Source organism: Pongo abelii, chromosome 16, assembly GCF_028885655.2.
Source record: "Pongo abelii isolate AG06213 chromosome 16, NHGRI_mPonAbe1-v2.0_pri, whole genome shotgun sequence".
Taxonomy (NCBI): domain Eukaryota; kingdom Metazoa; phylum Chordata; class Mammalia; order Primates; family Hominidae; genus Pongo; species Pongo abelii.
The window spans coordinates 46,172,581-46,194,379 of NC_072001.2; the positions used below are offsets into that span (position 1 = coordinate 46,172,581).

General features: G+C 45.9%; 1 protein-coding gene and 1 pseudogene across 2 annotated transcripts in view; both read right to left on the reverse strand.

Moving 5' to 3' along the window:
* The window catches only part of TGM5 (transglutaminase 5), a 34,535-nt gene extending 16,700 nt beyond the window's left edge, over positions 1-17,835 (reverse strand). The window contains exons 1-6 of one of the 2 annotated variants that reach the window (XM_002825368.5): positions 17,747-17,835; positions 11,277-11,456; positions 10,926-11,171; positions 7,422-7,540; positions 4,889-5,017; positions 4,143-4,320 (exon numbers count right to left, since the gene is read on the reverse strand). In XM_002825368.5, coding sequence (XP_002825414.2) covers positions 4,143-4,320; positions 4,889-5,017; positions 7,422-7,540; positions 10,926-11,171; positions 11,277-11,456; positions 17,747-17,756 — 862 coding nt within the window. In that variant the 5' untranslated portion in view covers positions 17,757-17,835. The remainder of the gene's footprint in view (positions 1-4,142; positions 4,321-4,888; positions 5,018-7,421; positions 7,541-10,925; positions 11,172-11,276; positions 11,457-17,746) is intronic. The other variant, XM_003778435.4, reaches the window with a different exon arrangement.
* Positions 17,836-18,807: 972 nt separating this feature from the next.
* Positions 18,808-19,293, reverse strand: LOC100460083 (ATP synthase subunit d, mitochondrial-like; annotated as a pseudogene).
* Between the last annotated feature and the right edge of the window lie 2,506 nt (positions 19,294-21,799).

Below are 21,799 nucleotides of genomic sequence, written 5' to 3' on the forward strand. Positions count from 1 at the left end.
ATATTCCCAGGATGCCTGGCTTCTTCTCAAATAATTTTCTTGAGATATAATTCACATACCGTAAAGTTCAGTCTTGTAAAGTGTACAGCTCAGTGGTTTGTAATACAGTCACAGGTTGTACAACAATCTCTACTGTCTAACTCCAAAACATTTTCACCTTAAAAGGAAACCTCATTACATTAGCAGTCACTCCCAACTATCCCCTCCTCCCAGCCCTAAGCAACCACACTCTACTGTCTATCTCTATGAATTTGCCTGCTCTGGACATTTCATATGTACGAAATTATACACTATGTGGCTTTTTCACAGCTGGCTTTTGGGGAGTTTTCAGGCAACAGAACATCACTGTCCCCTCTGTTCTCTTGCTATCGTGCAAGGCATCCAGGCTACTTCCCAGACCTCAGCCAAGGCCTGAGGGTTCCCATCTTGTCAAAGAGTGAAAGGCCAGAACAGGAAGAGCCTGAGGGCCTAGAACTCTAGGGTGCCTGGCCCCGGGCACAGAAAGGGTAGGCCAGGGAGTTCTCTAAAATTCTCAAGTAACAGGCAACTAAATGGATGCCAAGGACACAGCACATCCCAAAAATTATAACCTCATGTTTGAGGCACACAAAGCCTCCTTTTGTGGTTTTTCTATGGGAAGTTGAAGTCAATGTGTCAACATGTTGAAAGGCCACACTGGGAGGCAGGGCCGTAGAGGGGAGATGCACATCTGAGTCAGACCAGAGTCCCTCGGTCACTTTAAGACTGCTTCCTCATCTGTGAAATGGCTATAATGATATATCGACCTTGCAGGTGGTGGTCAGGATTAGTAAAAGTGAAAGTGCCCAGTGTGTTCCTGAGAGACTTGGTGCTGAATTAATGGCAGCTGCTAGCAATGTTCATGAGGTGGTATGGCCTGATGGTTAGCACATGGCTTGCAGAGCCAGCCAGACTTGGGTATGAGACTGGCTCCGCCACTCAATTTCCTCTTCTGAAAAATGGAGATGATAGGTCCCACCTCATAAGGTCATTTAGGGGATCAGACAAGAGGACCCTAGCTGATGCTTCCTGAACACTCACTATAGCCAGGCAGTATTCTAAGCACTCTCCAGTATGAAGTCACTCAATCCCTTCAATAATCCTATGAGGTAGGTACCACTACTTTCCCCATTGTACATCTGAGGAAACTGAGGCACAAGTTAAATGACTTGCCCAAGGTTACTCAGCCAATTAATGGTAGTGCTGGTATGCAACCTCACGCATCTTGCCTCCAGAGTCCACAAGCTTCTCCACTACTCTAGGCTGTCAGGGTTTCAGCACAATGCCTGGCACAAAGGAAGTCCCCAATAAATATTAGTCACTATGGCTATGAAGTAATAACGTATATTTTCAAAAAACATGCTTTGGGAACTGTTTGAGGTTAAGGAGTTTGACTAAATCTTTAATTTTAACTTTGGTTGAAGACAGAAGCTGAGTCTTACCCATCTTGTATCCAAGAGCTCTTGGAACACAGTGAGTGCCTGGTGTAGAATAAGGACTCAGTAAGTATTGCTGGATGAAGGAATGAGTTTTTCAAACTGCTGTATTTCTTTTTTTTTTTTTTTTTTTTTTTTTTTGATAATTAAATGTTTTTAATTTTTAAACATATACAGGTTTTAAACAAAAAAAAACAGAAAAACAATTTTGAAACCTGCAAATAAAACATATCATCAGCCCTAAATTTCTGAAAAGAGATTTTGCATAATTTTCCTTAATTGTACACTTTAAAATGGTTCACAATATTATGTGAACTTCATCTTAATTTTATTTTATTTTATTTATTTTTTTTTTTTTTGCTAATTGTGAATGCTTTATATTCTTTTTTTTTTTTTTTTTCTTTTATTATTATTATTATTATTAACATCATTATTATACTTTAGGTTTTATGGTACATGTGCGCAATGTGCAGGTAAGTTACATATGTATACATGTGCCATGCTGGTGCGCTGCACCCACCAACTTGTCATCTAGCATTAGGTATATCTCCCAATGCTATCCCTCCCCCCTCCCCCCACCCCACAACAGTCCCCGAAGTGTGATGTTCCCCTTCCTCTGTCCATGTGTTCTCATTGTTCAATTCCCACCTATGAGTGAGAATATGCGGTGTTTGGTTTTTTGTTCTTGCGATAGTCAAACTGCTGTATTTCTTAATTTATAACATGGTAGCCCTTTTGGGGAAGGTTGGTGCTGATTGAGCTACAGGGGACCGGGCCACGTTTGACCTACTTTGACCAACCCTTTGTTTTCCAGGCCACTAAAGGGCCATGATTCTCACAAACATGTTAATTGGTCTAATGTCATTGCATAATCTCCATTCACTGGTTCCACTTTTCTCATCATGCAGTTCTAGACAACCACACCCAAACCTGGCTCACTCCTTCTACACACACATACCTGGCCTATTAGACGCTAGGCTTTTCCACACACTGGAAGGTTCCCTCTCTATCTTATACGAGATCTAGTCTCTACCTGTCGGTCTTGTGCCTGCTTCCTGAAGGACTCAGTCCTCTCACTTCACCCAAATCTTCATGACTTGGAGTCTCAAAGCTGTGGAATCCCTTGTTTCTTATACCTGGGCACTCAACTCATCCAACTCAACTCATCCAACTCAAGAGCTGGCTCTGCAGCTGCAGAGGAGTAAGCTTGGGACTTACTGTTCATTCTCAACCACTGTGCAAAGTCACTCTCTCTCGGTGGCAACACCTCCTCGTGCCCTTGGACAGATGCCTGGGGCTCTCTGAGCTTCCTTCAGGGAAGTTGCATTCTTCCAACAGCCCAGAGATGGGCCCGGCACATACATGCACACGAAATGCAACAAACTTTGTCACACACGAAATTCTACCCAGAAGGCCTGAGCCCCCAATAAACACCAAGTTATGGGCAGATCTGGCATTCCTGGATTCCCCTAAAGAGTCCTGTGAGCGAAAACCTTGCTTGGCTTCTCTCCCCAGCTTAACACAATAAATAACCTTCTGATTGCCACCCAAATCAAGATGCGCAAGCCAAGAGGCCGAGAGCTGGCCTGGGTGTGGGGCAGGGCGAGGGTGAGGACCCAGAGCAAGCGCTTGGCCCTGGGTGAGGCAGAAGGCCTCCTCCTTTCACCTCCATGTGTGACTCATTTCCAAGTATCACTCCCCTCATGATTTCCTCCTCATCTCCTCCTCTTGTCACTCACAAACCAACTTCCATTTGCCGTCTTTTCCCCATATGTATTTTTTAGTTTTTCCTCTACTAATGTAGTATCCATTCCTTATCTGAAAAGCTGACCTCACATTTTCTCCCTTCCCCTAACCCTCTGGCTAGAGTCACGCTATCAGGCCCTCAACAACTCCAAATTCAAGGTCATTTCCCTTGGGTTGCCATCTTGCTCTGGCCCCATGGCCCACACCACAGCCCTGACTCACATTTCCCTTCCATGTACACATCTTCATTGAGCCCATTCTCTGTGCTCAGAAAGGACACTAATCAGTTTGTAGTTTCCTAATTACTCAGCCTCTCATCTCATTTCTATCTTGAACCTAGACAGTTCCCAGCCAAGCTCTTAGGAATATGCTAGTAGGTTGCCTAAGGTTAGAAGAAGCAAGCGTGTCAGGCATCCTGAGATGTGTGACTGTCACTTCGGAACCATGGTCTGACATAAGCCCAGACATGTGCAGTCTGAGGTCCATGATGAGACACTTTATTTTTTTATTTATTTTTTGAGATGGAGTCTCACTCTTGTCACCCAGGCTGGAGTGCAGTGGCGTGATCTTGGCTCATTGCAACCTCTGCCCCCCGGGTTCAAGTGATTCTCCTGCCTCAGCCTCCCGAGTAGCTGGGATTACAGGTGGCTGCCACCGTGCCCTGCTAATTTTTGTATTTTTAGTAGAGACGGAGTTTCACCATCTTGGCCAGGCTGGTCTTGAACTCCTGACCTTGGGATCCACCCGCCTTGGGCTCCCAAAGTGCTGGGATTACAGGTGTGAGCCACTGTGCCCGGCTGAGACATTTCAGAGAGGAAAAGGGCTTCCTTCCAAATGTCCCTTGGTGGGAACTGTGTGGGACTGGGATGGGAATGGTTCAGAAGGCTCATACATGAGTGGCTATACTTCTGACCTTTTCGTGGGGTCCTTTCTACCTCCTACCTGTGCACATGACGGCAGCAAAGACCCAGCATTGCCCATAGCGCACGGGCTGGCAGCCTGTGGCGTACCACTGCTTCAGGATGGCCACGCTGCCCGTCCACTCCGCAGGGTTGGCGCCATCTGTGTAATTCTCACTCCAGTTTCCATTGAGCACCCCATTATCATCATTGCTGTTGATCTGAAGAGAAGACATATAGAGAAGTGTTGGAAACATCCATTTCCTCAACATGCCGTGTGTGGGCTGCCTTGGAAGACCCATGGGCCTGAGAAACAGAGGAGAGACTTTTGACAGCATTTTACTGTGAACTTCCAGACCTGCTGGGGAGGGCTAAGGATGGGGGTTGACTCTTCTGACTTTTGCTCCACTGTGAATTAGTTTATTATTATGTTCCTATCTACCCCTTACCCGTGTCCTCCCATCCCCTGCAAAGCTGGAGCTTACCTCTGAGAGCTTTAAAAATCACTTCAGAAAAGAGGAAATTTAGAAACAACAAGACCATTTCCCAAACCGGAGCTACACTCACCCTTTCTCAAAACATGCAATTTGGAATTAATAGAGGTGATGACCCACACCCAGCTATTTCAGAGCTCGGTTGAGAAAATTTGTCACCACATTCTGGCATCAGTCTCATCCAAGATGGCTTTGCCAGAGGGTCCCTCTTTCACCCACTGCAGGGGGCAACTGTGAGTGGGCAGGGCTCCTGCTGCACAGCTTCCTCCCTCCCCGGGCACGCCAGGGACCTCACCATGGCACACACCACTCTGCTGATGTAGACAGGGCTTCCCCGCAGGGCACAGTCTGTGGCTGAGTCAGTCTGGAAGTGCAGGCTCTTGTCTAGCAGCTTTAGGCAGATGTCTATGATTTTCTCTTCAAACTTCGGGGGCAGAGGCCGAGAGGGAAGGCACCCATGCTTGTCACGTGGGAGTATGTAAAAAGTAATGACTTCCCCCCAACCCTAGTGGAATATAAACTCACTTGGAAGGTAACTGTGTCAAACAGAACAGCCATGAATTTCCTCCCATTCAGGTGTGGGGTTTCAAAACTCTAGGGTCCCAATTCACCTGGTGCATATGCCCTGCACACCAAATCCCTCCCCTTCACTCCGAGATGACTATTGCTACTCCTGGGTTGTTTGGGTTTTTTCCCCAGTGAGTCTGACTGATTGAAAAGGCTCCTCCTCTCCTCTCAATCCCCACACTCCTAGAGCCCCAGGGGGTGTTCTTGCCAAAACCACATTGCCCCTGCTTCCACACTCACCTGCTGACCCAGCTTAGCATTGGCAGCTACTGCTGAAGTGAGGGTGCCAACCTGCCATGGCACCCGTGATTCACTGGGGCTCTAGGCTGACTAACTGCATGCGAATTATGGAAATTTCCCACCCAAGGCAGGCTGGCTCCTCCTGGTCCTTCAGACTTGGTGTGAATGCCACTGCCTCTGAGGCCTTCCCCGAACCTGAGCCTGCTTTAGCGCCACAGCCCTGGGTATGTCCCCTCTCCTCATGAGACTCAGTTACGTGATGTAGTCAAGTCTGTCTTTTCCTGCCTGAGTCTCGGGGCTGTTTCAGTCCAGCTCTCTTCACAACTCTGGACCTTAGGCCTGGCACGGTGCCCAGCACATTGTAGGAACTCTGTACCTCTTTGTAGAATGAGTGTAAATGAATGCATTTATTCCTGTGTAACACTGGGCAACACGCAGAATTAGGAGGCTTCTCTGATCAATCTTCCCCAGAGGACAGTCTGATCAGCTCACTTTTCTGTTTTCAAATTTTCAAAGGCCCCCTACAGCCTAGAGAATCAAAGCTCCGACCTCCTTCAGAAGGCACATAAATTCCTCCCAGATCTGGCCCCAACCTACCTCTCCAGCCTCAAGTCTCAATAATTGCCCTCCGCCCCCATCCCTACCATTTTTTCTCCAGCAACACCAAATTTCTGCAGCGGGCCAAACCGTTTCCCACCCTCGTGTCGTTGCTCATGCCTTCCCTCTGCCTGGGATGTTTTTCCCACTATTCTTCACTTGGCTAACTCAATTCAAACATCTCCTCTCCCAGGAAGCTTCTATGACACTCCCATGCCCAACCAAGAGCTCTTCCCCTTGGCTGTCAGAACACTCTGCTCCTGTCTCTCAATCTTTACATATTCCACTGCATGATAAGTGACCTGTTTATGTGTCTGAGTCCCCATTACACTGTAAGATCAGGGACAACGTTGTATTCATTTTCATATCTCTAGCACTTAGCACCCTGCCTGGCACTGAGCAGGTGATCGATATATATTTAAAGAAGAAGAAAGACAGAAATGGGCCAGGCGCGATGGCACACACCTGTAATCCCAACACTTTGGGAGGCCGAGACGGGAAGATCACTTGAGCCCAGGAGTCTGAGACCAGCCTGGGCAATATAGTGAGACCTCGTCTCTGCAAAAAATAAAAAAATTAGCCAGGCATGGTGGAGCATGCCTGTAGTCCCAGCTACTCAGGAGGCTGAGGTGGGAGTATCACTTGAGTCCAGGAGGTCAAGGCTGCAACAGCAGGCTTTTAGAAAGGCAGGAGGTGCAGAGCATTGCAATTAACATGACATTATTTTTACATATAAGGTAGCGTTTTAGAATGTGTGTAGAAAACAAAATGTAGAGGAACACACACCAAGCTGGTGATGGTGCTTGGGATGACCTTCATGTATCCATTTTTGTAATGTCTCTTTGCAAATTTTTTTAAACAAGCATGTATTAGCTTTCATAATTAAAAAGATGTATCATCAAAAAGACACAGAAATAAAGAGACAGTAGCCCTGGGGAGGGAGATGCATTGCTGCTCATCAGCCCTGCTTCTGGCTGAGACGTTCAGGGGACAAGTTGTCCTTGGTGTGACAGAATTGATGCTAGGATCAGTCACCAGGGGTTGTGAGCATGAAGTGAGAGAGTGGAAAATGGGACCCCAATGGAAAAACAGTTTAATGAACCAAAATGCCAGGCATCATCACTGCTGTGGTGGTTGCCATGCCTTCCATCCTCACCCTCATGCTCAGTGGAATTCCTGGGTGAGGTGCCTTTAACTGCCCTTACCCTTAGCTCTTGTTGTCCAAATCAGACATGATCAGCAAAGAGACAGGCCCTCCCACTCCCTATGGCTGCTCCTCGGGCAACCTGGGCTCACAACACACATCTTCCTCATGCCATTTAGTTAGCGTTGGTCAGCAGTTCTAGGTGAAGCTCACATGCGCCCTGCTCCCTCTCCCCACAAGCTCAGGGCTGGGATGGGCCACAAGCAGGGCTGAGACTCACCTGTCCATAGTTCCAGGGACATGGGCGGATCCAGTTCTTGCTGCCTTGGTAGATGAAGCCGTAATCATTCATGACATACTCCTGCCTCTGGGGCTCACTGTCCAAGTAGACAGCATCCTCTAGGAACCAGAGTGGGAGGGCACGAAGCAGAAAAGTCACCTTTCCCTTCCTGCCCCATTCTCATCCCCACAGTCCCAGAGGAAACAGCTCTGGAGCAAGGGCCCCTGGCGACACCAAGAGGGTCACGAGGCAGTGGGTCTTAGGGAGTCCATGCTCCCAACACCAGCAACAGACTCAACATGAACATAAGGTAGAATAATAAAAATTTCCCTTTGGTGGAATTGCTTGGTTTACAAAGCACATTTACATCCTATCCCCATCTTAAGGTTGAGGAAACAGGCTCAGAGTAATTAAGTAAATTGCCCAAATCACACATCAGCACAGAGCTGGAAATTGAACACAGCCCATTGATCCCATATTCTGTGCTTTTTCTGCTATACTAATCTTGGTTGGAAAAGAGCAAACCAGACCTTAAGGGTTGGCATTGACCTCATTATTCCTTTTGTAGGCACTTAATCTAGGCAAAGCATTTCATGTGTGCACAAAGATTTAGACACTAAGCTGTTCATCTGAGTGCTGTTTATGATTCTGAAAAGCTGGAAACCACCTACACACCCTGTTATTGGAGAGTAGTTAGATAGCTTCAGTACATCTCCACCACGGAATCCCATACCATAGAGATGTAAGGCAGCAAAATCGTGTACATGGACATGGAAATCTGTATGTGATATATGAAGTCTGAACAGATTATGAACAATGTTTACAGCATGAATTTATATATATATATATATATATATATATATAAAATATACACACACATATGCATGCTGCCCATATGAACAGAGGGTTTTGAAGCCAGTTCAAAAATATCTTAACATTAGGTTGGTGCAAAAGTAATTGTGGTTTTTGCCATTGAAAGTAATGGGGCCTACTTGAGGGTGGAGGGTGGGAGGAAGGTAAGGATTGAAAAACTACATGTTGGGGGTGTGGAGAGGATGTGGAGAAATAGGAACACTTTTACACTGTTGGTGGGACTGTAAACTAGTTCAACCATTGTGGAAGACAGTGTGGCGATTCCTCAAGGGTCTAGAAATAGAAATACCATTTGACCAAGCCATCCCATTACTGGGCATATACCCAAAGGATTATAAATCATGCTGCTATAAAGACACATGCACACGTATGTTTATTGCTGCACTATTAACAATAGCAAAAACTTGGAACCAACCCAAATGTCCATCAATGATAGACTGGATTAAGAAAATGTGGCACATATACACCATGGAATACTATGCAGCCATAAAAAAAGGATGAGTTCATGCCCTTTGCAGGGACATGGATGAAGCTGGAAACCATCATTCTTAGCAAACTATCACAAGGACAGAAAACCAAACACCACATGTTCTCACTCATAGGTGGGAACTGAACAATGAGAACACTTGGACACAGGATGGGGAATGTCACACACCAGGGCCTGTCGTGGGGTGGGGGGAAGGGGGAGGGATAGCATCAGGAGATATACCTAATGTAAATGACGAGTTAATGGGTGCAGCACACAAACATGGCACATGTATACATATGTAACAAACCTGCACATGTTCACACATACCATAGAACTTAAAGTATAATAATAAAAAAAAGAAACCATTAAAAAAAAAAAAAGAAAAACTACCTGTTGGGTAGTACGCTTATTACCTAGGTAATAAAATAATGCGTACATCAAACCAAACCTCTGTGGTGTGCAATTTACCTACATAACACACCTGTACATGTACCCCTGAACCTAAAATAAAAGTTAAAAATTATCTTTTTAAAGTTAAGAACAAGCAAACAAAGGACATGGGCGCAGACGTCCTCTTCGCAGGGTCCTGGAACTGTCTGGAAGCTCTGCCTGACCCTGAGGGAAACGTGCCCTCCTCAGAGGCAGCCTCAGACACAGCCTGACAGGAGGCTGGTACAGGAGGCCTCGTTGCTGAGATGTATTTTATTGAGGGTTTGGGCCAGTGTGGAGAAGCTGCAGCTTCATGGTTGAGACCACACAGCGCCCTCCTCTCAGCCAGTGCCAGCAGTGGCCTGAGCTACTCGGTGAGGCTTCCCAGCCAACACCCTCCCGTCCTGCAGCACCACAGGGCACTTCAGCCCCCACCAACCTAGGCCCAGTGTTGGGTCTCCCAGGGCCTGGGTGTGGCACAAGCTCAAGAGAGAAGGCCCCACCATTAACACTTTTCTCCCCACTGCTCAGAAGGCCCTGAGAGAGAGAGAGAGATGAGACAGAGACAGGGAAAACAGTCGACTGGCCCTCCTGGATCCCATGGCAGGGTGTCTCCACCTGGATGACGGGTGAGCATTCTGAGCCATTCGGGGACAGGGAAGTGGGAAGTGGTTAGAGGCGTTAGAACCCATCCAGGGCTCTGGGTCCTGATGTGACCCAGGAGGCCCCCTTGGGATAAGGCTGGGGAAGAAGGTAGAAAGAGAGGGAAGATGGGAAGGGGATGGTCCCCTAAGTCAGAAGCCAGACTTGGGAGTCTGGCCTCTGCTCAAAGGCACAGCAGACCCATTCTCTACTCCTGACCCCTTCTGCCCACACCGTGTCCTTGTGTCTGCCTATGTATCTAGCCCTGCCCCCAACTAGATTTAGAGGTCAGGGCTTGTGAGACAGGTAGTGTGAGATATTCACTGTTACTTTGTCTATAGAAGAAGAAGAAAAAAAAACTGGAAACAGCCAAAATGCCCATAGAGGACTAGTTAAAAATATCTGGTGCATCCAAACAGTGGAATAATTGTAGCTGTTAAGAATGCTCCAATAGGAAAATGTGCCCAAAGTTGAATTGTTAAATTAAAAAAAAAAAAAAAGCTGGAGAATGTCGTAATCTCACTTATGGTATGTATTGTAGAATCACACACACACACAGAGGCATACGTATTTGATTAAGCATAGAACACTTTTGTAAAACTACACAAGAAAATGTTAAAGGTGAATGGAATATGGAAGAATAGAACTGCTGTTGAATGGAACTTAGAGATTGGGAGGCTTTACTTTTTACTTTATACTTTTTATTTTATACTTTTCTCTTTCTTTTTTTTAACCCTTTCCTTCATTCCATAAATACTCGACGCAGTGCATTCATTACTTTTATAACGAAAAATACTCTAGTTAACTTAAAATTATATGATGAGGGTAGATGTTATTCACGATCAAACTTAATTGTAACAGTTTTTCTGTTTAAGCAAAGATGATTTGGTTTATAACTTGAAAATTCTAAATAAGTAAATGAATAGCAAGGTTTCCTGCCCTAATTGGTGGTAGTTGGGGCAGACGCTGAGTGCAGGGAATTGGGGAGGCTCTGGGTGGCCCGGGAGCGGGGTCTAGAAACCCTTGAGCCTGTCTCTCTGGCAGCACTGACAGAAGAGAAAGGAGGGCACCGCTTGGGCACCCTGCCTTACCTGGGCACCAGGGATTGAAAAGCAGGATGAACTCCCCTAGCTGGTAGGCCGTCACAGACCCCTGGAAGGAGTCGATGTGGATTTTCAAGAGGTACCGACCCACGGCCGCCGTGGGAGGAGCGCACAAGCTCACCTCTGTGGAGGTGGCCTCATTGGTCTCCAGCCAGGCGATCCAGGGGCTGGGGCTGTGATGGCGTGCCAGGCTGAACACAGCCCGAGTCCCCAAGGCCAGGTCTGGCAGCGGTCCTAGGAGGGAAGTAGAGCTAAGGCCCTCTATGGCGACCTCCAAACCCCCGAAAATCCCCTCCCAGACACACACAGTTAGCCCCTGTGAGCCAGGGGGGTTCTTACCAGTCTCAACCACGAAGATGATGTTGTCCAGGCCTGGCTGGAAGCCCCGGTTCCTGAAGTACAGGGTGAGGTTGAAGGCCTGGCCCCGGCGAACAAGGAGGTGGTCCACAGCGATCTCTTCCGTGTGGTGCCGCACATTATTTCTGGAGCTCTGGAGGTCTGTGAGGGCCACTTCTAGCCCTGCAATGGGGCAGCCAGGGTTAGACAAAAGAGTGGGGTTGTGGAGCCAATCCTGTCTACCACTTACTAGTTCTGCAAACTTGAGAAAGTAACTTAGCCTGAGCCTCAGTTTCCATATCAGTAAAATAGAGTCCATAAGATCAGCCTGCCAGGATAAGGATGAGGATGAGGATTTAATGAGGTTCCATGCATGCACGTTCCTCTTTTTTCCTTCCTCTCCTGTCTTTCTGACCCTCTGTCTTCTTCTCCCTCACACCCTTCTGGAGGGGCATGGTTTTCTGCCTCTGTCCAAGTCCTTCTGTAGACCTGGCCAAGTTTGATTGCTCCCTTCAGCCTCACACGGCTTCAGATTCACCCCAGCATCCACTTTCTCGGACTCAAGTTAACAGTCTCACTTGCCCCTGTACTAGCCTCCAGGTCTGGGGAGCTGCTCCTTGGTTTAGTTGCCCTGGGGTTAACTTTCCTTGGGCTAGCTGCTCTTCCTTTTTTTTTTTTTTTTGAGACAGAGTCTCACACTGTTGCCCAGGCTGGTGTGCAGTGGCACGATCTCAGCTCACTGCAAGCTCCGCCTCCCGGGTTTACGCCATTCTCCTGCCTCAGCCTCCCTAGTAGCTGGGGCTACAGGCACCTGCCACCATGCCTGGCTAATTTTTTGTTGTTTTGGTAAAGACAGAGTTTCACCGTGTTAGCCAGGATGGTCTGGATCTCCTGACCTCGTGATACGCCCGCCTCGGCCTCCCAAAGTGCTGGGATTACAGGCGTGAGCCACCGTGCCCGGCCACTAGCTGCTCTTCTTTTAGCCATCTGCTAGCTCTCTGACCACCAGAGGCCATGTGCTCAGTGCCCTGGGAGCTTGGATGCTGACACCAGTCAAAGAAAGTTTCATTTCCAACCTTCTGGAGCCTCTGCTAAAACACAGACTGACCTCACCAGTCTCCAAGTGTGTCTCTGCCAGAAGGGTCTGTTTTTGATTTTTCCTTGTTTGACCATGCTTCTGCCATGGTCTGAGTCACCTGGTGGGCTCACAGCCTTTAAATCACAATTGGCTCACCCATCTCCTTCTCAGCCTATGCCCATTCACCTGTCACTAACTCTCTTCATGCCTTCCATTAAAACATCTCCGGTGTCTATCCATCCCTTTCCACATTCACATAATTCCAATGTCTTCTCCTCATACCTAGTCACCATAATGGCCTCCATGAGGTCTCCTGCCTCCTGTATCTCTCCCCATCTCCCATCTCTTAATGAATTATCAGATTACGTTTCCTCAAGACAATTTAATCATGCCATACTTTTGCTTTACAAGTTCTGAGATCTCCTACAGTCTATCATATAAAAGGCACATTCCTTAACTTAACACATATATAACTTAACTTCATACTTGGCCTTAGCTTATTTTTGCATTCTCACTTCTCATCATTCCCAGCATTGGCCCTCTCCTCTAGCCAATCTAACCCCAAGCAAATCCCTGTCTTTGTATTTGCTGTTACAGCCCCAACACAATGGCCCCTCAATCTCTAACCAAATTCCACCTGTCCTCCAATACCTACCTGCTCCATGAAGCCTGCCTCAATTGGCCCACCCTTCTTTCCATCACCTACTGAGCTATATACACTTAACTGAATCACTCATCTGCTTAATTGACAAGTTAATTTACATGCCGTGCTCATTTGTTCATTTGTATCAACAAACCTACTAGTGTAAGGATTAGGATGAGGTCTTCAGATGTTTTTCTTAGTTACTTTTCTATTTGTCTGTCGTTTGCCTCTAGATATAAGCCAATAAGTACAGAGACCTAGCTGCTTTGTCTTAGTTGTGTTTAGACTTTTTCAAAGTGAACCAATGCATTCAACAGAATTCAACATTCTTTCATGATAAAAATACTCAACAAACTAAGAATAGAAGGGGACTTCCAGCCGGGCGTGGTGGCTCACGCCTGTAATCCCAGCACTTTGGGAGGCCGAGGTGGGTGGATCACGAGGTCAGGAGTTCAAGACCAGCCTGGCCAAGATGGTGAAACCCTGTCTCTACTAAAAATACAAGAATTAGCCGGGCATGGTGGTGGGCCCCTGTAATCCCAGCTACTCAGGAGGCTGAGGCAGAGAATTGCTTGAACCTGGGAGGTGGAGGTTGCAGTGAGTCAAGATCATGCCACTGCCCTCCAAAGCCCACAGCCAATACCATACTTAATAGTAAAAGACTGGAGGCTTTCTTGCTAAGATAAGGAACAAGACAAGAATGTCTGCTGTTGTCACATCTATTTAACATTCTACTAGAGGTTCTAGCTAGGGCTATTAGGCAAAAATAAAAAAAAGAAAGAAAGAAAAAGAAAAGATATCAAAGACATACAGATTGGAAAGAAGTAAAATTGTTTCTATTTACATATGACATAATCTTGCATACAGAAAATCCTAAGGAATCCACCAAAAAAATAAAATTAATAAATGAATTCAGCAAGATTGCAGGACACAATATCAATATACAAAAACCCATTGTATTTTTATACATTTGCAAAGAGTAATCTGAAAATAAAATTAAGAAAACAATTCCATTTATAACAGCATCAAAAAGAATGACTTAGTAAATTTAACAAAAGAAGTGCAAAACCTATACCACAAAACATCATTGAAAGAAATTAAAGAAGACCTAAATAAATGAAAAGACATTCATGTTCATGGATTGGAAGGCAGTATCATTAAGATAACAAGTTTTTCTACAGATTCAACACAATCCCTAACAAAATCCCAACAGCCATTTTGTAGAAATTGACAAGTGGATCCCAAAATTCATATAGAAATACAAGGGATCCATACTAGCCAAACAGTATTGAAAAGTTAAAAACAAAATTAGAGGAGTGGCGCTTCTTGATCAAGGCAATGTGATAGTGGCATAAGGATAGACATATAGATCAGTGGAATAGAACTGAGAGTCTAGCAATAAACTCACATTTACAGTCAATTGATCTTTGACAAGGGTGCCAAGACAACTCAATGGGGGAAGAATGCTCTTTTCAAAATGTGGTGCTGGGACAAGTGGATATCCACATGCAAAAGAATGAAGTTGGATGCATAACTCACACCATTTATTAAAAATTAACTCAAAATGGATCAAAGACCTAAACATAAAAGCTAAAGCTATGAAACTCCTAGAAGAAAACATAGATGTAAGTCTTTGTGATCTTAGACTAGGCAACAGTTTCTCAGATATGACAGCAGAAGTACAAGCAGTGAGAGAAAAACCAAATGAATTGGACCTCATCAAAATTAGTAACTTCTTGTCTTCAAGAACATCGTCAAGAAAGTGAAGAGAAAACCCACAGAATGTTAGGAAATGTTTGTAAATCATATATCTGGTAAGGGACTTACATCCAGAATACTTTTTAAAAAATTCATATAACTCTACAATAAAAAAGACAACTCAAATTTAAAATGGGCAACTGACCTGAATACACATTTCTCCAACGGAGATACACAAAAGGCTAATAAGTACACGAAAAGGTGCTCAACATCATTAGTCCTAGGGAAATACAAATGAGATACTATCTCGCATCCCCTAGGATGACTATAATAACAAGTGTTAGTGGGGATACAGAGAAATTGGAATCCTCACACATTGCTGGTGGGGCTGTAAAATGGTGCAGCACTTTGGAAAACAGTCTGGAAGTTCCTCAAGACATTCAACAAAGAGTTACCGTATGACCTAACAATTCCATCCCCAGGTATACACCCAAGATAAATGAAAACATGTTCACATAATACCTGAATAATGATAGCAGTATTATTCATAATAGCCAAAAAGTAGAAACAACACAATTGTCCATCAACTGAAGAATAGATAAACAAAATGATATATCATACAAAGGAATATCATCTGGCTGCAAAAAAAAAGAATGCTGAACATACTAAATATGGATGAACCTTGAAAATATTGTGCTAAGTGAAAGAAGTCAGTCAGACATAAAAAGACACATATTATATGATTATATTTATATGAAATGTCCAGAATAGGCAAATTCATAGAGACAGAAAGTAGATTTAGGGTTTGCTAGGGGTTAAAGAAAGGTGGAATGGGACGTGACTGCCAATGTGTATGGGATTTCTTTTTGAGGTAATGAAATGTTCTGAAACTAGATAGTGGCGATGCTCGCAAAATTTTGTGAGTATATGAAAAACCACTGAATTGTGGACTTTATAAAGCTGAACTTGATGGTATATGAATTATATCTCAATAAAGTTGTTATAAACAAATATGAACCAAACTGACTGTGCCAAAATACCCTAATAAGTATTACACTTTATGTTAAATCTCTTTGAGTGCTTTTGATTACTTTAACACACATCTTTTTCATAAACTAGTTTTTTATTATTATAAAAGAAATTAAGCATAATGATCAGCATATCGTAGGTACTCAGATTTGCTAGGTTGAATAGAATTCTCTATCTTTTGCAAAATCACCCTGTACTTATTTCAGATTTCAGATTTCAGATTTAATCAACATCTTATTGAGGGCCTATCTACTATGTGCCAGGCACTGTGCCAGGTACGCTAGGACAGTTATCTCATTTAATCTTCATCGCATCCTTGCAGGGACAAAATGTCATGTCATCCACACTTGGAGATGAGAAAAATCAAGGTTCAGGTGGGTTAAATATCTTGTCTAAGGTTAAACCAGGATTCCTGAGCCCAGTCCAGTGCTCTTCCCATCACCCAACAGCTGTTGCCCACTGTTGGCTTTCACTCATGATCAAAAACATGTCCACACCCACTGCCAGCTAAGAAGGCACTTGGCTTTTACCTAACAGTGGAAAAAGAAGCTCGCCCCTTTTGGAGACCAATTTATTAGACAGCACTAACTGGCTACAGTTCAGGTTGGGCACATGACGCAGGCTACTCAGCAGGCATGGCAGCATCTGCCTGGCAGCAAGCACTGGGGCAAAATTCCATCCTCTAGAGACATCCTGGGCCATGTTAATCTCTGCCTAAGATAGGGATGACTCTTCAGCCCAGGTGCCATCTATTCAAATAGGAGGTTCATTGACTACTGGGCATATTTGTTTTCCTTGAGGTGAGAGGAGAATGGGGTGAAATGATCAGGAAATAAACACAAGATTGTAGAAAGAACTTTTAAAGTAAGTGATCTTAGTAGTTATCCTAGAGAGACACTCCCACATGAGCACACAGAGGCATGGATAAGGATGTTCCTTGCAATATTGCTTGTGTAACTGGAAAATTGAAAACAACCTAAATGCCCATCAGTAGGGGACAGGATTAGAAATTACTTGCACTGATACCATGAGAAATATTGAGGTAGATCTATAGGTACTGACTGTCATGGACAGAGCTCCCAGACATAGTGTGGAGTGAAAAAAATCAAGTTGTAGAAATAGACATACAATATGATGATACCATGGATATACCAAAAAAGACCACACATGGCAATCCTATGTATTACATTGAGTAAATGTATGGCTGAATGTAAATGTGCAGACAAAAGACAGGTAACAGTGTTTACTCTGGAGATGAGGCTGCCATTGGGGATGGCAGGCAGAGGACTATAGCTTCACCTATAATTATTGATTTATTTTACTCCAACTATGTATTCCCATATTTCTTGTGCAATTAAAAGTTATGAAAATTTTAAAACAAAAATTTAAACACAAGAAGTTATAAATAAAGGTAAGGATGTTACAGGTGTAGAGGAAGTTGAAAGCTTATTTCTCTAAATGATTTCAACTAACGATTTAATCTTCACAGCAGCTCTTTCCAGAGAGAGGGGGATGATATAGAGAGAAGGTTGGTGATGGGAAGATTAGCTAAGATCAGTAATAGACCTTCTGAAATGGAGGAAGAAGAGAAGATATGAAGATTCAGAGAACTTAAGAGCTGGAAGACAATTTCAAGATTGTCTGGTCCAGTCCCTCCTTTTTCAGGCAAGAGGGTTGGAAACTAGAAGCGAAGTGACTTGTCCATTGTCAAAGGGTCAGCTAGTAGCAGAGAAGGACAGAAACCCTGACCCCCTCATCTCTGGCCCTGCCCTGTCCCACCTGGCTATGGAGGCAGGCATGTTAGCAAGCAGCTGTGTTACTGTGTTTACCTGTCTACCTCTACACTGTCTCCTGGTTCTCAAGCCACCAATGAATACTGAGGTTTCTGGGGTTCCTGCTTTTCCTGCCTCAGTTGTGTATTTACTTCTTTATTTCTCTGAATCCACCCTCCACCCCTTGACTTCCTACAGTCTCTGTCTGTCCTCCTTATCCCTGAACTCCAGTTGCCACAGGGGCTTTCCCTACCTTGGGCCATGGTGGCTGCCTCCGGTTCCTCGGATACTCCCCACAGAACAGCTGGGCGGTCTGGAGCTTCAGCAAACTGGTGCCAGAGTGTCTACTTCCCCTTCCATTGGAAGCCTCCAGGAGAACTGAAGGTGGGGCTGGACTGCTGCACTGCCACCTGATTACCGAGCAGATCACAACTGGTTTGCTCACTTGCCCTCAGGTTTTTCTTGGCAGTGTTGCTGGATTGAGAGGAGGTGTGGAAGCTAATGAACTGTCACAGCCTTGTGCCGTGTGGGCCTTTGATAGCTCTTGAGCAATAGGGCATACCCAGGCAGATGCTGTGCTGTGGTGGAGAAGTCAGGAGGGAGAAGCGAGCTGATGGGCCCGCCAGAGGGATGCAGGGGGCTGCTGGAGGGGGCATCGGGTCCCAAGACTCTGCTCACAGCTTAAAGCACCTCACTGAGCTGAGAACCCTGCTAGGTAACCAAGGCCTCTCTTTTATCCTGAAAAGTCACTTCCTGAACATTAAATGCAAACAGAACCCACTCTGTCTGGATCTCCTTTGGTATGATTTCACTGTATTTAGCTTTGGCAGTGGCATTGTCTTGTGTGAGACCTGGCAGATCCAGGACAAATCACAAATAAAAGCAAATAATCACAAATAAAATAGAGGAAGAAAAATTGGGAAGATTTGTGGAGGAGGTGTGGAAATAGGTGAGATGGTGGGAATGCCGGTGAGCAAGGGCCTTGATCCTAGTAAGAAAGGCACAAGCCCTTTCATAGGGAGAAAAGCGCAGGTGGAAGGAGAGAGGGCAGGAGGGGGAAGGGCTCTGCCTGTGGAGTGGGTGGGACCCTCATGCCCACACTGTCTTTCTGTGCTCTGGGGCTCTTCTCCCCACATCCCCTGCCTTCTGGGTCCTTCTCTCTGGGGAACCTCATTCACCAGCATTGTCCTCCCTCCTGTATTTTCAATTCTCTCTGTCCCCACTCAGCAATTTTTTTAAAACTATATAATTATTTTTATTTTCAATGTCCAGAATGTGTAATATAAGGGCCAGAGCTTCTTCCTGGACTTAATTTTATAAGTTCTTGATTGGTTGGTGAGACCAATAGCGATACTTTTTCTTGTCTAATTTGGTTTCTGGGAAAGCTTTGTTCAAGTCCTCAATGGTCATCTGATCAAATGGAATTAAGTTCCTCATCTTCTCCAGCTGTTTCTCATATTCTCCAGTCCTGGCCTTTGAGAGAGACACCCACTCAGCACAAGTTTTCCCATCTTCTTTTTCTTCAGCATCCACCTGGGCAGTGTATTTATCCTCTGGTACAGGAATCTTCAGGGCATTAAACTTCTTCTCAAAGTCATCCACCAAGCCTGTCTTGGCCACACTGGCCTTGTAGTAAGCCCAGTCAATAGCTGGTGGATTCTCAGGTAAAGCAGCCAGCCTGGAGGTGAGGGTCTCATTCCAGGATTTCAGGTAATTAGCAATGGCCTTTTGGTTTTGGGGTATCATCTCTGCAAAAGCTACCCAGTCAATGGTTTTTAGAGCAAGTTTTCACCCAGCCATCTTGGTATCCTTCACCGACCCTGGCAGCCCATGGTCCACACCCCACTCACCTCTTATAGGGAATATGTGCATAAATGCAGTTCACTATTTTAACACAGCACATCCACCTTCAACTCTCATCCCCAGCTTCCCCAGCAGCCCCTGCCCTTTCTCTCAACTCCACTTCTCAGCCAAGCTCCTTGCCTATTGCTTTGCCTCCCACCACCCCTCACCTGCTGCAGGCTGCCTTCTGTCCCACAGCTGCCTCAACGCCACGCTCACCACCTAGCTCTGAGGGCGGGCGCTGGGCGCCTTTCCTGCTCTTACCCTGCAAGGCCTCCTGCAGCCCTGCCAGTACTGACCACTCCTCCTGGGCTTAGGTGACTTCTCTCTCTTGGTTGTCTAGCTACCTCCTTATCCACACTGTCCTCTTTCTCTCAGTCCCCATCACAGACTTTCCCTTCTCGAACTGGTGCCTCCCAGGGATTTGTCCCCATCTCCTCTCTTCTCACTCCACTGGCTCCCATGTGACACTAGGGACCCCCAGAACTGTGTACTGCAGGCACCTTCTGCTGGACAGCTCTGCTGGGGGAAACCTTGGACACTTCACAGCCGAGGAGCCCAAATGAAACTCTTCCCCTTGCTCCTTCCTCTCAAAATACCTGCCCTTCCTCTTGCACGTCTGGTCTTGGTGAGTGAGGACAATGTCCATCCATCACTTCAGGGGACACCTGCGTGCCACCTTGTACTTCTCCAGCTTCCTGACCTCCCTTTAGCCCATCAGTCCAGCCCAATTCCTGATGCTGTCCTGAAACAGTGCCCCTTGCTCTGCCTTCACTGAAGCCCCCGCTTACCTGGATAACTCCTAACTAGTTTCCCATTCACCCTTTCTCCAAATGAGTCACCAGTGATTTTTCTGAAGTGCCAATTCCATCAGGTTGCTCCCCTGCTGAAGATCCCACAGTGGGTAAAGTCCGGACTTCTCAGCATCACCCTCAAAGCCTTGAGGGTCTTCCCCTCCCCACCTGGAGGCCAGGAAGGCTGACCCCCTTTCTCCTGCACCTCCCTCTCTCCCTCTCTCCCTCTCTCTTGCATGTATCAGCCTCTCTGTCTGAAATGTCCTCCTCTCACTAGTCTACTTTCTCCAGTACCCAGGCTCAAGCATCACCCCTCCAGGAAGTCTTCCTGACACCCTTCCTCTGCTGCACCAGGATTCTAATCAGGGGCTGCTTTTTCTGCATTTCCTATTAGCCAACTCATGCCTCAACATTATAAATACTTATCTGTCTTTTCCCCAATCACCCTGGAGGGCATGGACTGTGTCTTATTAACAGCTTTCCCAGTGCTTAATAATGACAGTGCCTAATAGTAGCAGAACGACTAATACAACCAGCAGTAGCTTTTAATAACATATACTATTTTGAGGTATTTATATGTATGACCCCACTTGGTCTTACAACATCCCTATAGTTAGTTACTGTTATTGTTCCTACATTACAGATGAGGAAATCGAGGCTTAAAGACACTAAATAGATCATTCACAAAGAACTGGTAGAGCTAGATTTTGAATGCAGCCGTCAGACTTCAGAGACTGGGTGCTTCATAAGTGCTTGCTTGCTGCAATATCTGGAACATAGTTGGTTTTCTAGTTCGTATTTATTGCCTGATAGAGTGAATGAATTAAAAGATGATCCCTACATAAACAAATGGATGAATGCCTGAACCCACTGCCACATGCTGAGATGGGTTAGCTGGGAAGGAGGAAGGAGCATAGGCAGGAGAGTGTAAGGGACATAGGCAGGAGAGGGGGAACAGGAAGGTAAGTGCAGCTAGGGTAACTGTGGTGGCCAAAGGAGAAAGTGCCCAATGGCCAGCGGGACACCAGTCTGTTTTGTGGTGCCCAGGCCAGCTTCCCGAAGCATCTGGGAACAGTTGAGAGATTTTGGAGCAATCAGGCAGTCACTCTGAGTAAAGTCCCTTGAGTTGTGCCAGCCTGAGTGGCTGAATTCTTGGCAGCTTTGCCCACGCCCCAACCTTGAGGAGAGGGCAGGGAACTCACACCTATCCTGGAGGGCCTGGGCCTCCCCCAAAGGACCTCACATGGTCAGGAGCACTTAGAGAAGGCTTGTTTAAGGTAGCCACTGGACGAGAGAGGAAGCAGAAGCACCACAGGGGCACAAAGCCATTCATAGGGCCAGGAAAACCCCGGCCAGCTCCTCAGCCTGGACCCTAGGGCTAAATAAGACCTGGGCTCTGGGCCTGGGGAGCTGGTTTATAGGTTCAGCCCCTCATTCAATTTCTGTGAGCCATTAGTCAGAGGGTATGTGGGTGAGGGTGCTGGGGAGAGGGAGGCAGCTCTGATAGAGCAGCTTGTCCCTCAGCTCAGGGGAGGAGACAGGGAGAGAGAGGGAGGCTGAACAGAGTTGATGAGCACCTTCCTGTCTGGAAGGAAGCAGGGCTGTGCCCACAGGTGAGGGACACCTGAACAGAGAAGTGAGGACACATCTGCCATCCGCATGGGGAAGGC